The 12,348-nt window shown below is 40.6% G+C and overlaps 2 protein-coding genes across 3 annotated transcripts in view; one reads left to right on the plus strand and one right to left on the minus strand.

Moving 5' to 3' along the window:
- The first annotated feature begins 1,133 nt into the window (after positions 1-1,133).
- Positions 1,134-4,330, plus strand: LOC146685004 (tubulin alpha-1C chain-like). Its single transcript, XM_085444592.1, has 3 exons — positions 1,134-1,345; positions 1,432-1,580; positions 1,682-4,330. Exons 1-3 carry the CDS (start codon positions 1,225-1,227, stop codon positions 2,654-2,656), a joined length of 1,245 nt encoding a protein of 414 aa, XP_085300718.1. The 5' UTR covers positions 1,134-1,224; the 3' UTR covers positions 2,657-4,330.
- The window catches only part of jph2 (junctophilin 2), a 28,712-nt gene continuing 20,216 nt past the window's right edge, over positions 3,853-12,348 (minus strand). The window contains exons 3-6 of one of the 2 annotated variants that reach the window (XM_085444588.1): positions 11,605-11,723; positions 8,472-9,415; positions 5,568-5,668; positions 3,853-5,483 (exon numbers count right to left, since the gene is read on the minus strand). In XM_085444588.1, coding sequence (XP_085300714.1) covers positions 5,588-5,668; positions 8,472-9,415; positions 11,605-11,723 — 1,144 coding nt within the window. In that variant the 3' untranslated portion in view covers positions 3,853-5,483; positions 5,568-5,587. Of the gene's footprint in view, positions 5,494-5,567; positions 5,669-8,471; positions 9,416-11,604; positions 11,724-12,348 lie in introns of both variants that reach the window. The other variant, XM_085444587.1, reaches the window with a different exon arrangement.

The following is a 12,348-nucleotide window of genomic DNA, read 5'->3' on the forward strand; positions in this document are numbered from 1 at the left end:
GTAAAAGGCCTAAGGTGACCACATGAGTAGTGGACAGGCTATGTAAATTGGAGTAGCGATTTCGGACTATAGAAAGCGGCAAATAGCGGGCGGAATTTTTAAGATCCCACACATTCTGAACGTCCTGAATCTGTCGCCATCTCCTGTAGATTGCTCTCGCCACAGCGACCATAGCGCGCGGGTGCGCTCCCCAAATACGCAAAAAGTTGCGCACACGCTGCCATCTATCCGTCTCTCTCCCGTGATCGATGTGATCTCTTTCCAGTGTCTACCTGCTAATTTATGACGAAAATGTTTCTGATGTAAGAGGGTCTAAAGAAAGTTAAAGCTGAGACAAAACCAAAAACTGATGTCACTACTGAAGAGTGAGAGACCGGAGGATGTACTACAGACCATGTTCTCCAACCTTAGGCTTTAGGTTTTGTAGAACCAACTAAGTCAGAGTCGGAGATTATTATCAGACAGTGGTTATGATCCTTCTGCAGGGTCTGTGAGTGCTTACACAACAGGCAAGTTTGGTGCATCATTTGACTCTTCTGCACCAAAATGGATTAGTTGAGCAGCGACTTCTCAAATCAGATGCAAATGATAGAAAAAATAAAGCTGACATTCCTGAATACAGGCAAATTTCTGTGACTGGTCCTTTGTTGGTAGGATGTAGTTTAACAGGTTGCGTATAAAAGGTGTTACTTCAGAAGAAAAATTACATCAGTGATGAATTCAACTTCCCTTAAACCAAAACTCTAAACATAACCTGGCCTGACTTCCGCATAAGTTACCTTTGCGATGTAATTAGGTTAAGAGAGCTATGCAAGTGACAGTGAAAACTGACTTCAAGTTCAACTTGGCTCGCTAAAGCATTAACAGTGTTAAGAATTCTCTCAAGTGGGATTCATTTGTTGCAAGGGACAAATTACATAGCTGACTGATGGAACGATTAAATATTTTTAATGTTCTATACTAAAATTCCAGTATTGCTGAAATCACAGTCCTAAATCATGAAGCCATATTCCCCCAGGTAACTTTACGTTAGTTGAAGAACAGGTCTAACAATGTAATTTTTGGATAATAAGTCAAAAATGAGGTCACCAAATAAATGGCTTTTCCATCTCATTTCCACAGCGTGAGTGTATCTCAGTGCACGTTGGTCAGGCTGGTGTCCAGATCGGCAATGCCTGCTGGGAGCTTTACTGCCTGGAACATGGGATCCAGCCGGACGGACAGATGCCCAGTGACAAGACCATTGGAGGAGGAGACGATTCGTTCAACACCTTCTTCAGTGAGACTTGTTCTGGAAAGCACGTCCCCAGAGCTGTTTTTGTGGACCTGGAGCCCACTGTCATCGGTAAGTGTCATCACCGCTCGCTGAACACTAATGTAGGAAAATTAAAACATCTTTAAAGCAAAACTAACGTAATGTTGTTTGCATAGATGAGGTGCGCAGTGGTACCTACCGCCAGCTGTTCCACCCCGAGCAACTGATCACAGGCAAGGAGGATGCTGCCAATAACTACGCCCGTGGACATTACACCATCGGCAAAGAGATCATTGACCTGGTTCTGGACAGGATCCGCAAACTGGTGGGTGAATTCAAAGCAGCTAGTATAAAATGTATATAAGAATTAAATTATTGAATGAAGTAACTCATGCCTGGTTGTCATGTCTTCCTCTCTCTCCTCAGGCTGATCAGTGCACTGGTCTTCAGGGCTTCCTGGTGTTCCACAGCTTTGGCGGTGGCACCGGCTCTGGTTTCACCTCCCTGCTGATGGAGCGTCTGTCTGTCGACTACGGCAAGAAGTCCAAGCTGGAGTTCTCCATCTACCCAGCTCCCCAGGTGTCCACTGCTGTGGTGGAGCCCTACAACTCCATCCTGACCACCCACACCACCCTAGAGCACTCTGACTGTGCCTTCATGGTAGATAACGAGGCCATCTACGATATCTGCCGTAGGAACCTCGATATCGAGCGTCCTACTTACACCAACCTGAACAGGCTGATTGGTCAGATTGTGTCCTCCATCACTGCTTCCCTCCGCTTTGATGGTGCCCTCAATGTTGATCTGACAGAGTTCCAGACCAACTTGGTGCCATACCCCCGTATCCACTTCCCCCTGGCCACCTATGCTCCAGTCATCTCTGCAGAGAAGGCTTACCACGAGCAGCTCTCAGTGGCTGAGATCACAAATACTTGCTTTGAGCCAGCCAATCAGATGGTGAAATGTGACCCTCGCCATGGCAAGTACATGGCCTGCTGCCTGCTGTTCCGTGGTGACGTGGTGCCCAAAGATGTCAATGCTGCCATTGCCGCCATCAAAACCAAGCGCGCCATCCAGTTTGTGGACTGGTGCCCCACTGGTTTCAAGGTTGGCATCAACTACCAGCCCCCCACTGTGGTTCCTGGTGGAGATCTGGCCAAGGTCCAGAGGGCTGTGTGCATGCTGAGCAACACCACTGCTATTGCAGAGGCCTGGGCTCGCCTCGACCACAAGTTCGATCTGATGTACGCTAAGCGTGCCTTTGTTCACTGGTACGTGGGTGAGGGCATGGAGGAGGGAGAGTTCTCTGAGGCCAGAGAGGACATGGCAGCTCTGGAGAAGGATTATGAGGAGGTGGGCGCTGACAGCGTGGTAGACGACGATGAGGGAGAAGAGTATTAAGTGCTAGCATATTCCTTCTCTTAATCTCTACCATCTAGTTTCATAAAGTTTAATTGAACGCACCATTTGTGCTAATGAATTACAGGATAGTAGAATTTCTTTATAATTTTCAGATTATTCAGTTTTAGCAAAAAACAAAATTATGTCTTGGCTGGAATCAAATACTTTTATCCACTGTGTACTTTTAACATGACCTAATCTATCTTTACGGATGTTGCCAGCATGGGGACTCATACTCCTTTCTAGTCACTTGAGGGCAGTGATGCTCCACACATGCTGACTCAACACCATGTTGAAGTGCTTGACATTTCAAACTATTGCAGGTACTTTACCTGACCTGAGGCATTAGAATGGTGATATCACAATTAATAGTGTGACAATTCTCCTTTGATCATGGCTCAATTCACACCTCAGTTTTGGCTCAGATCTTGAGCTGGATTATTCAATCTACATTCTGTTCATGGTCTGGCATTAAATTATTTTTTCAATTTACCAAAACAGGTGTATTTATAGTTTTATAACAGAACATTGGGAAGAATACAGAAGTCTTTGGTACGAAAGGTGAGGACATCAGCAACCAGACAAAGAGAACCCACCAGAGAGGAGGAGAGGCTGTGTGTATGTGAGGGCACTTGCATTACATATAGCGTTATCTTAGTGGAAACCTATTCTGTTTGATTCATTTTCCATTTAATATCACAGAATAAAAGACTTGGTTTGAGTTTATTTTTCACTTTCCAGTCCAGTGCTCTGTAATAAGGAACTATATGTGAAAGGAATAACAAAAAACAAAAGTCTTTATTGCTGGCAGAACCCCCTCTATTCTGATGTTTGTCCATTTTCTCCATACCTGAACAATTTCCAAATAGACAGTACAATGATCTATTGTCACTGTTTGATTTTTGGTGTAGATTTCAGGATTGTTACACCCATATTTACCATTCGGATGAGGTTTGACATGCCTGACTGAGAACCACCAAGGCCAAACGTTGCCTTGGTTTAAAATTGGGTGTGATATTCACTGTGGCGCAAGGCAGGGACAGAGGGCGTCTCATGCTGGCAGACAGGTGGTGTTTAAAAATACTTTCTTCTTCTGTTACTAGACTGGATTTCTTCAGGGTAATGAATGATGACGAGTACGTTCAAAATCTCAACGCTAACAGTGGGAGCTGTTACAGATCATCAAAAATAAAAGATTCACAAGTGTAAAAGTTTTTAATTTGACTTCAGCTGTATTTCTGCTCTAAAACAGAAAAAATAAAGTGGCTTCCACATTTGCATTGACACTGGTATGAATCATTGGTAGATTACAGGTAAACCACAATGGGGAATTTCTTAAACTGGTTTTTACTACTTTCAAAACAGTTTTATATGCTTGTAGACTTTTTCACTAGTGGTCTGTGTGTACATTTGCAAACTCAAAGGCAAAAAAAACAACAACAAAAAACTGCAGCTAAAACTCTGTTCCTTTTAAATCCTAACTGGGTTAAGAAAATAAAAGCTTTCTTCTCAATATAAGACATGGAGTTAAGAATCTTTCTATTTTCCTCCATCTCACAAACATGAGGTAATCTGACTCATTTGGGAAACAAATTTTAGGATTACAACTTCTGATTGTACTAATGAGCCCTCCCCCCAAAATCCTACAACAGAATATTTTGAATGCTGTAAAGATGTGCACTTCAAAAAAGGTACAAAAACACAGATGCATACAAAGTGTTCTCATGTGTACAAAAGCTGATCTTACAACAGGCCCTGAAAATAAAGCAGTGGACAGTTTTCTACACTGACACATAAAATAATGAACCCAACCCACTCCCTGCTGCAAGATAATTATGTAGATCCAGCAACCTTACAACAACATACAGGGACAGTTTCAAATTAGATAAACTCCAGCCATCATTTTCCTCTTGCAAAACTTGCACAACTCTGTATTAAAGCTGCCTGGGTGCTAAACAGCATTGCACGACACCACAGGAACCTACGCAGCAGCAGCGGCACTCATAAGCTTCTTATTTTCCCTTCTCTATTTGGTTTATCAGCTTCCCCAAAGCAAAGCAGCAGAATGACAGGAAATGCACATAAATCCCAGTGAAAACTGAAAACTTCACAGTGTAGTACACCACAGTCTCAAAGATTTTGCAGAAACTCACAACGCTTTGAAAATGTTGCCAGTAAATAAACCCCCTTTTTTTTTTTTTTTACAGTACCACTCGGAGAGCTTCTTGATGAGACTCAACACACGCGAGATCCCTACTCCTGACAGTAACAGTTATCACGCCCAAACCCTTCACACATCTGCTGTAGTTTTTGTGTCTAAACAATCAAGTTCAAGGCATTATAGAGAGAATATTCAGTCTGGCGATTAAAAACGTATCTAGGTGGGTTTGTCTTATGTGCCTGATTCACTCTTGTGAGATCCAGATAGTCTGAATGCCAATTAAGTGTTTATTTAAAAGCCATATTGCAAAAATGTTGACACGCTCATGACACACTGTGAAAAAGTTGAATTCTTGAGTGCCACCCTTCTTTCCTCAGCATCATCACCGGGACATAACCTACCATTCACCCACCAATTTTTTTTTTCCTCTAAACAAATCATTTTTAGATGCACTGAACAGTGCCAGCCCTTCAATGTCCTTCAGTTTCTCTAACCTCTTGAAAGAGAGGAGCTTCGCAGAGCCTCACGAAGTCATATCAACAAAAACCATCCTAGGAGCTGCAGCGGTCTGCGTGAGGCTTCTGTTCCTCCTCAGTGTTGTCTTTGATCTCTGGTCTTTACTGAGGCGGAGGAGGAAGCCCATCTCTCTCTGACACTGCTGTTAACCTGTAGCAAACTGATATTAGTGGATTCATGTTTATTTTTACTGTATCGCCTCTTCTGAGTACATTTTGATGGTGTGTTTATTACCTGAGGAGGTGGAAAATGTCTCATGACAAAATGTGAACGAAGAGAATGGCCAGGCCGATGTTGAGCAGGATTACCATGCAGATCATGATGGTGTTTGGGCCCTTAAAAAAGGAAAAGAACTCAATGCAGAATAAGGACAGCGGATCCAGTCAAAACTGGAGATGAGTGAAAAATTAAAGGAAAAACCTAAACCTTAGCTCCAACAGTAAAGGGACCCAGTGGTCCTGTTATGTAGAAGGGTACATTACGGTGTCCTGATGGGAGGAACGGTTTCCAGGAGTAAAATGCCTCCATGGATGTGCAAGTTAACTTAAAATTAATCCAAATTACTTTTCTTTTTGCCATAAGTCAAAAGCTAAGGAAATATGAGACAAAAATAAAACAACAAATTCAGAAAATTCATAAATTCATATCAATTAAAACCTTAGAACTAAGCCTAAGTTAATCACACAATTAAATACAAGGTCCAAAAGAGTGGTTTCGTGGATCAGCTTACCACATGAAAGGGGGACAATGAGTCATCAGAGAAATTAGTTTCTAAGTAGAGCTAAAAAAATAAAATACTCAAAGAAATATTGATAATTGAACCCTTGATAATGCTGATAATAATGATTTGATTATTAAATAAGTCTTACAACTATTTTCTCTAAAGTTGCAAGTGATTCTGCAAAGATTCAAGAAACAAATGGAAACTTACTCAGTTTTGAGGTGTTAAACACCAACATGTAACATAAATGCTACTTAAAATGCAAAATTCTTAGAAATTTTTGAGAAAATGTATCCTGATGTCTACGTTGGGGGGAAAAAGAAAGTAGAGCCCCTGCCTCTTCTTCTACTGTTATCACTTGGAAAAATCTTAAGCGACATATACAACATCAAATATAATGTCAGTTATTCATTATGATGATGCTACATGAACTTAAACTGTACAACACTGAGTGTACTGACTACAAATCAAAACTTAGATATGCAAATTTACATTTGATTTCCTTAAAAAAAAGTTGTCAGAAGATTCAAAAAACACTATAAAAATAGAATTTTATGGGAATTATTTCATGGTTCAGGCTTTACAGGATTAAGACTACATATTTATCCTGGAATAATATTGTGCGAGCTCAACCCGATGCCGTGGTGAAAATTGCATACTCTACCAAATCAGAGCTCCACTTTCAGTAATGCAGTCACCCCTTTTTGTACAATGGGACTCCATGAACATATGTGATGACATTTAAACCTGAGATAATTAGCTTCTGACACAAAATTGATAATGATACTTGGGATACTCATGAAGATTTTGACAGACTTTAGTTTCTTTCCCACAAAAAAGGAAAATGCTAACTAAATTCAGGGTCAAATGACAAACAGTGTTTGAGATCGCCCAGATAAAGGTCGTGGGTCAGCTTGTCTACTGGCTCTCCCCTACAGACATTAAATCTGAACCTAATGAAGCCCTGTGGGAGATTTTGAATTTACGTCATACATAGCACTCCCCACCACCATCAACACACCAAATGAGGCAAAATCCTCTGGATGAATGGTGTTTATAGTGTTCCAGCAGGCTGGAGAATCACAAAGACTCAGAGTGCTCTGAAACCTTTCTAATTGCATGTGATGGCCATAAACCTTATTAAGACACTTTGTTTGTTTTTCTTTAACCTTCCTAATCTGTGGCTGTTCATGTTGGGTTTTATCTTTTCAATGCAAAGAATTAATAAAGGATTATCAAAATTATTATTTATAGGAGATGGTTGTACCCAAAACATATCTTGTGAGCAAGTTCAAAATAAGACTGCAGGAGGAGCAAGACAAAAAAAAAAAAAAAAAGAGACAAAAAAAGGGGTTTAACATCTAGAACAGCCTAGTTAAAGGGTAAGAAAATTGTCCTACCAGCACCTTTAAAGATCAGAAATTAACACCCCTTATCCCTTTTGTGAGATTTACGGGTGCAGATGGGAGCAATCTGCTAGCTTTGGTTAGCTCTAGGCTAGCCATTTCTTCCTGTTTCCTGTCTTTATGCTAAGCTATAATCAGCCTCCCACATTCCAGCTTCATATTGGCAGGTACATTGTGTACACTGTCTTCTACTTCCCGAATACAAACCAATTTAAGCATATTTCAATAAAAGTTGCTTCAATCCTAGCTTATAACAAATATTTACAATGTAAAAGTGAGCATTTCTTTGTCATGCATGCTATTTCTAAGTGTATTTTTATTTATTTATTTATTCCCATCTAGCCAGCAGGGAAACTAAAAGAAAATTGTTTGGACATAACAGATAATTATCGTCCACTGAGATTAGTAAATGTCATCTTATTTGGTGGAGGTTAGTACTGGCTGATACAGATGTTTGGCTGATATATTTATAGCCATAATTATAACTTAATGCTGATGCTTAGGGTACATGCTTAGCTAAAACTTTAAAACCAATGTAACATTAATACCTGAAATTGGCAGGCAATATAAAGCAAATGCACATTTAAAATAGAGAAAAAGGAGACATAGCATTCATTTACAACTATTTCCCCCTCCAACAAACCAGAACAGTAGTCTGGCTTTGCCCTTATACGGTAAATAACGTGACTGGATATGGTGTACACTTTTATTTGACTATGATGGTGTCAAGCTGTGCTCTTTAGTTAGAAACTAGGACTTATGGTCATTAATGTCAGCAGTAATGCTAGTGTATATTTTTAAGGCTGTACTGAGCTAAATGCTTATACGAGCATCAGTAAGAATTACTCTCTGGGGACACTGAATGTGTGTGGAAAATTTAACAGTAATCCATCTGATAGCTGTTGACCAAAGTCTTGGACTGACAGACTGACACCACCATACATGTTGTGACAATATTGATGTAGCAAAAAATAATGAAGAGTGAGTCACTGTGTATATTTACTGTCTTACCTCCATGTCCAAAGACTCTGGGGTCACCTCGTTGCTGAGGCTCGACAGGATGGGCTTGGGTCTGACTTCGGCTTTGGGTTCCACCTTTGCTGCCGGTCTGGCAACTACAGATTTTGCTTCCACTGGCTTTGGTGCCATTTTAGGTTCAAGACTCGGAGCAGGTTTTGGAGCTGGAGCTGGGCTGGGTTGCCGTTTTGGTAGCGGTTTTGTTTCTGCTTTACTGGGAGGCCTGCTCGGTTCCCTGGACTCCACTTTGTTCTCAAATACAGGCGTCACTCTTTCTTTTGTTGGTGGTGCTCTTTCGCTTTTTACCTCGGAGGCTTTAGACTCAGGAGTTACAGATTTGTAAGACGCTTTGGAAGGCGTTTTGGAGGGAGCTTTGGAGATGGGACGTGGTGCTTCTTCTTCTTCTTCTTCTTCTTCTGGTGAGATGAGGCTATTCCTTACAGGGGCAGCAGGGGCTGTAGTGGCATCTGATGCTTTTGCCTCAGAGTCAAACTTCTGCAGTGGCTTGATCTCCATGTCAGAACCCTGCTCGTTCTTGTTGCTCTGGCGGCTCGGGGTACGAGATGGGCCACGACTGCTGGTGGCCCCTCCTCCTCCTTCAGATACAGTTGAAGCAGGAGCAGGGGGAGTAGTGGGACGACTGCCTTGCTTGCCGTTGAGTTTACTACTTCCACCACTTTTACTGGTTTTGTCTTCATTCCAGCTACCTGGACTGAGGAGTTTGGGCTCTTCCTTGCTCATGATGCCTGGGCTTGGAGAAGGCGTGCGACCTGGGGATGAGCTAGGCATGAGGCTGTCCAGTTCATTCATAACCGGGCTTTCAGGTGGTGTAGGCAGTGGCTCCTCCTCAGCTAGCAGGGGTTCATGCATGATGGTCTCTGTGTTCTCACTGCCTTCCACGGCCAACTGTAACGCTCTCTTCTTCAGATACTCAGGACCTGAAAGCCAGTTCAAATACTTTTTAATCACTGGTTTCTACCATCAGTCATTATAAGTCAGAGGAATGATTATTTTTTCCATAATTTAAAATGTATAATAGATACAGAATGTGGGCTTTCAAACTCCTCCTACACAATCACAAACTGACTAATGAAACTTGGCACACAGGTACGTCTTAGACCTGTGTAGGTTCTTATCTAAAAAACATATGACGCCATCATGTTGCCTACAACCATCTACCAACATTTATGCACCTACAATGCCTCATTAAAATAATATTATTTGAATGACAATAACATGTAATTTATAGCCACAAACTTGAATTATGAATTATATATGATGTCATGTTGCCAAGGAACCACCTAACAATGGACCGAAATTAGAGATACTGTAGCATGGGTATGTACTAATCACGATAATTAGAATTAATGTTCCATAAAAAGGCCATGGTATTTTTAACACTAAGTAATAATGCCTCAATCCATTAGGGATTTACAAACATCATAAATGATTTATCATGTGAGTGTCATGACTTAAAGTTCAAAATAATCCTCTTTTGTTTTTAGTGGTTTCAGTCATTCACCATGTGAAAGTAGCTGTTTTAGTGCCTCTCACTTTACCCAGCTTTATTCTGATTGGCTGCCATTCACAAACAGAATAATTGAGCAGCAGATGGGTGTGGCTACTGTGCTCACAGAGAGGTCACACTTCATGGCGCATAGCGCAGTATTGGGTTAAGTACAAAAGGAGTCTATAACCGAGTGCTCACATCAGTGAGGCCTGAACCTTTAGCTTACAGTGAGAATTATTATTATTATTATTATTATTATTTATTGAGTTATTTTTGCAGGTAAATATATTTTTTAGAAATATTCATTTATATTAATATCTTTCTGCTGTTTCATAATTATCATGGAGCACAGCTCACTGTTAGATAAATTCCTGTTGGCTCGAAAATAGCTAAAGGAGCTCAATTTAAAAACGGACATTTTTCCATTAAAAAAAGATTCCCTTGATAAAAATGTTAGCTCAAGTATTGCAGGGCTGAGAGGTCACAGATTGTCTTTATAAGTATCATCCCCTTAAACCTCCTGAGAGCACAGGAAGCAGCTACAGAGGATATTAGAGATGCATTCAGCTGCTGCATGCCCTTCCTAATAAGCTTTCGCTGGAGTACACATTTTTCCATTAAACACAAATAAATTCTCTGTTTGCTCACATTTCAGAAAAAAATCCAAAGGAGAAAATTTGTCCCAAAATGAAATATACTAAAAACAATTAATATTTTTGATATTGTCAGACAATCCATACCTACAATGCACTGATATGCTTTCTCTTCATATTTGGTTTGAATTGAACAGCTGAACACTGTAGTTTTGAGCAAATGTTACTAAAACAGAAAAAATTACCATTTGTTGGGAAACATTTTTTGTTGTGGATGAATACACATGCTGATGATGATTACCAGCTGTAGGACACGTACAGCTGTAGGACAGCTGTACATATGATACTTTTCTTATGCTAAAAATAAGAAAAGTATAGAATATCAAAAGTCTGATCCTTAAATTTATGAAGTGTTTTGAAGCAGATGTTTCTCAGCCAGCGCCAGTCTCAACCAGACTTTTAGTGAAAGACTAGTCATTTAGAAAGTGAGAGACAATTCATTTAGAAAGCTGGACGACTTTCTGTTTGCATCTGACTTCTTTAAGCTCTCTGCTGAGTGAGAGCGCAGGAGTGAAATGCAGGAGGCTCCCAAATAGCCCCTTTGCTTTTGTGTCAATGTGTGTGTCGACAGACTCGCAATGAAACTGATACGATCCCTTCGACCCAATAAGATGGTCCTTTTTTTAGACAGTCAAATGCGACTATCCCTGTGATGGGCCTCAGCAGAAGGATATACTATCACAGGCTGTGAGGACAGAGACAAAGTAGAGAAGTAGCTCTGCTGTTGGGATTTTACATTTGCTGTTTCCTTCATACAGTATCATACATAAGTAGGTAAAAATTTTTTTCTGAATTAGCTTTTTTAGTGTGCATTCCCGTGATATCTAGTGAAACTCAGAGCTTGCATACAGCTGCAAAGTCCGTGAGTGACATTATGATGCCTTAAAAGGTGGCCCTTTTAGATGCTTTTTAAATTAATTTTGCTGATTTTTTTCTAAAATGTGGTGTGGAGATGTCGACTAACCTGGCTGGTAGAAGGAAGGGGAGAGCTCTTTGGCCACCAGTCTGGCAATGCTGGACTCTCTGTTGGAGGCCTGGGCAGCCTGCTCAGCTGCATCTGCCTTGGCCTTGGCATGGGCTGTCCTGCAGTGGAAAGATGCAACACAAGTCACTCAGCCTTCTTTCATCTTCTCATTTCATTAATGGTCTGAATCCTAATCTTCCCCCCCCCATATGCCGGCAATGAACATGCTGTTTTCAGAAAGCATCTGTTGTTCACTTCAGTGTGTTTTATAAATGACACAATCAGTACCACACTTGGCTTAGCTGTCGGGAGGAAGAGTGGGATAGGAGTGTGTTTTCACCATCAAGAAAGCAAAGTCAGAGTGTCTCCCAAATAGAATAATGCTATTAATTTAAATGTGAAACTACAAAACCTGGTTTTGTCCCCACAGGAGGCAACAAAGTCCACCTGTTAGCAGCTGTGAATTGGTGAATTGGAATATATAAATCAGAATGTATAAAACCATTCCTTTAATAGCAGGGCAGTTTCACAAATGTCGGTTTATACTGGTCTATAACTTTAAACCAGGCTTAATTTTACTAATAAAAAATAATTAAAGCCAAAGAAGGGGAAAAAAAAAAGAAAAAAAAAAAAAAAAGATTCCCTCAGGTAAGCCTAGCACTGATATTACCATTTCATCAGCGACACCTCCATTGACAAATAACAGGGAAAGACAAAAACCAAAATAAACAAACCGGTTATATT

Source organism: Copadichromis virginalis, linkage group LG20 (assembly GCF_057382275.1).
Source record: "Copadichromis virginalis isolate Kocher_CV1m ecotype Utaka linkage group LG20, C_Virginalis_male_GT1.1, whole genome shotgun sequence".
Taxonomy (NCBI): domain Eukaryota; kingdom Metazoa; phylum Chordata; class Actinopteri; order Cichliformes; family Cichlidae; genus Copadichromis; species Copadichromis virginalis.

Excerpts from the sequence above, each read along its gene's own strand:
- LOC146685004 (XM_085444592.1), top strand. The coding sequence starts at position 1,225 with ATGCCCAGTGACAAGACCATTGGAGGAGGAGACGATTCGTTCAACACC. Across the intron at positions 1,346-1,431 it reads CCTGGAGCCCACTGTCATCG|ATGAGGTGCGCAGTGGTACC; the intron begins GTAAGTGTCATC and ends TTGTTTGCATAG. Across the intron at positions 1,581-1,681 it reads TGGACAGGATCCGCAAACTG|GCTGATCAGTGCACTGGTCT; the intron begins GTGGGTGAATTC and ends CTCTCTCCTCAG.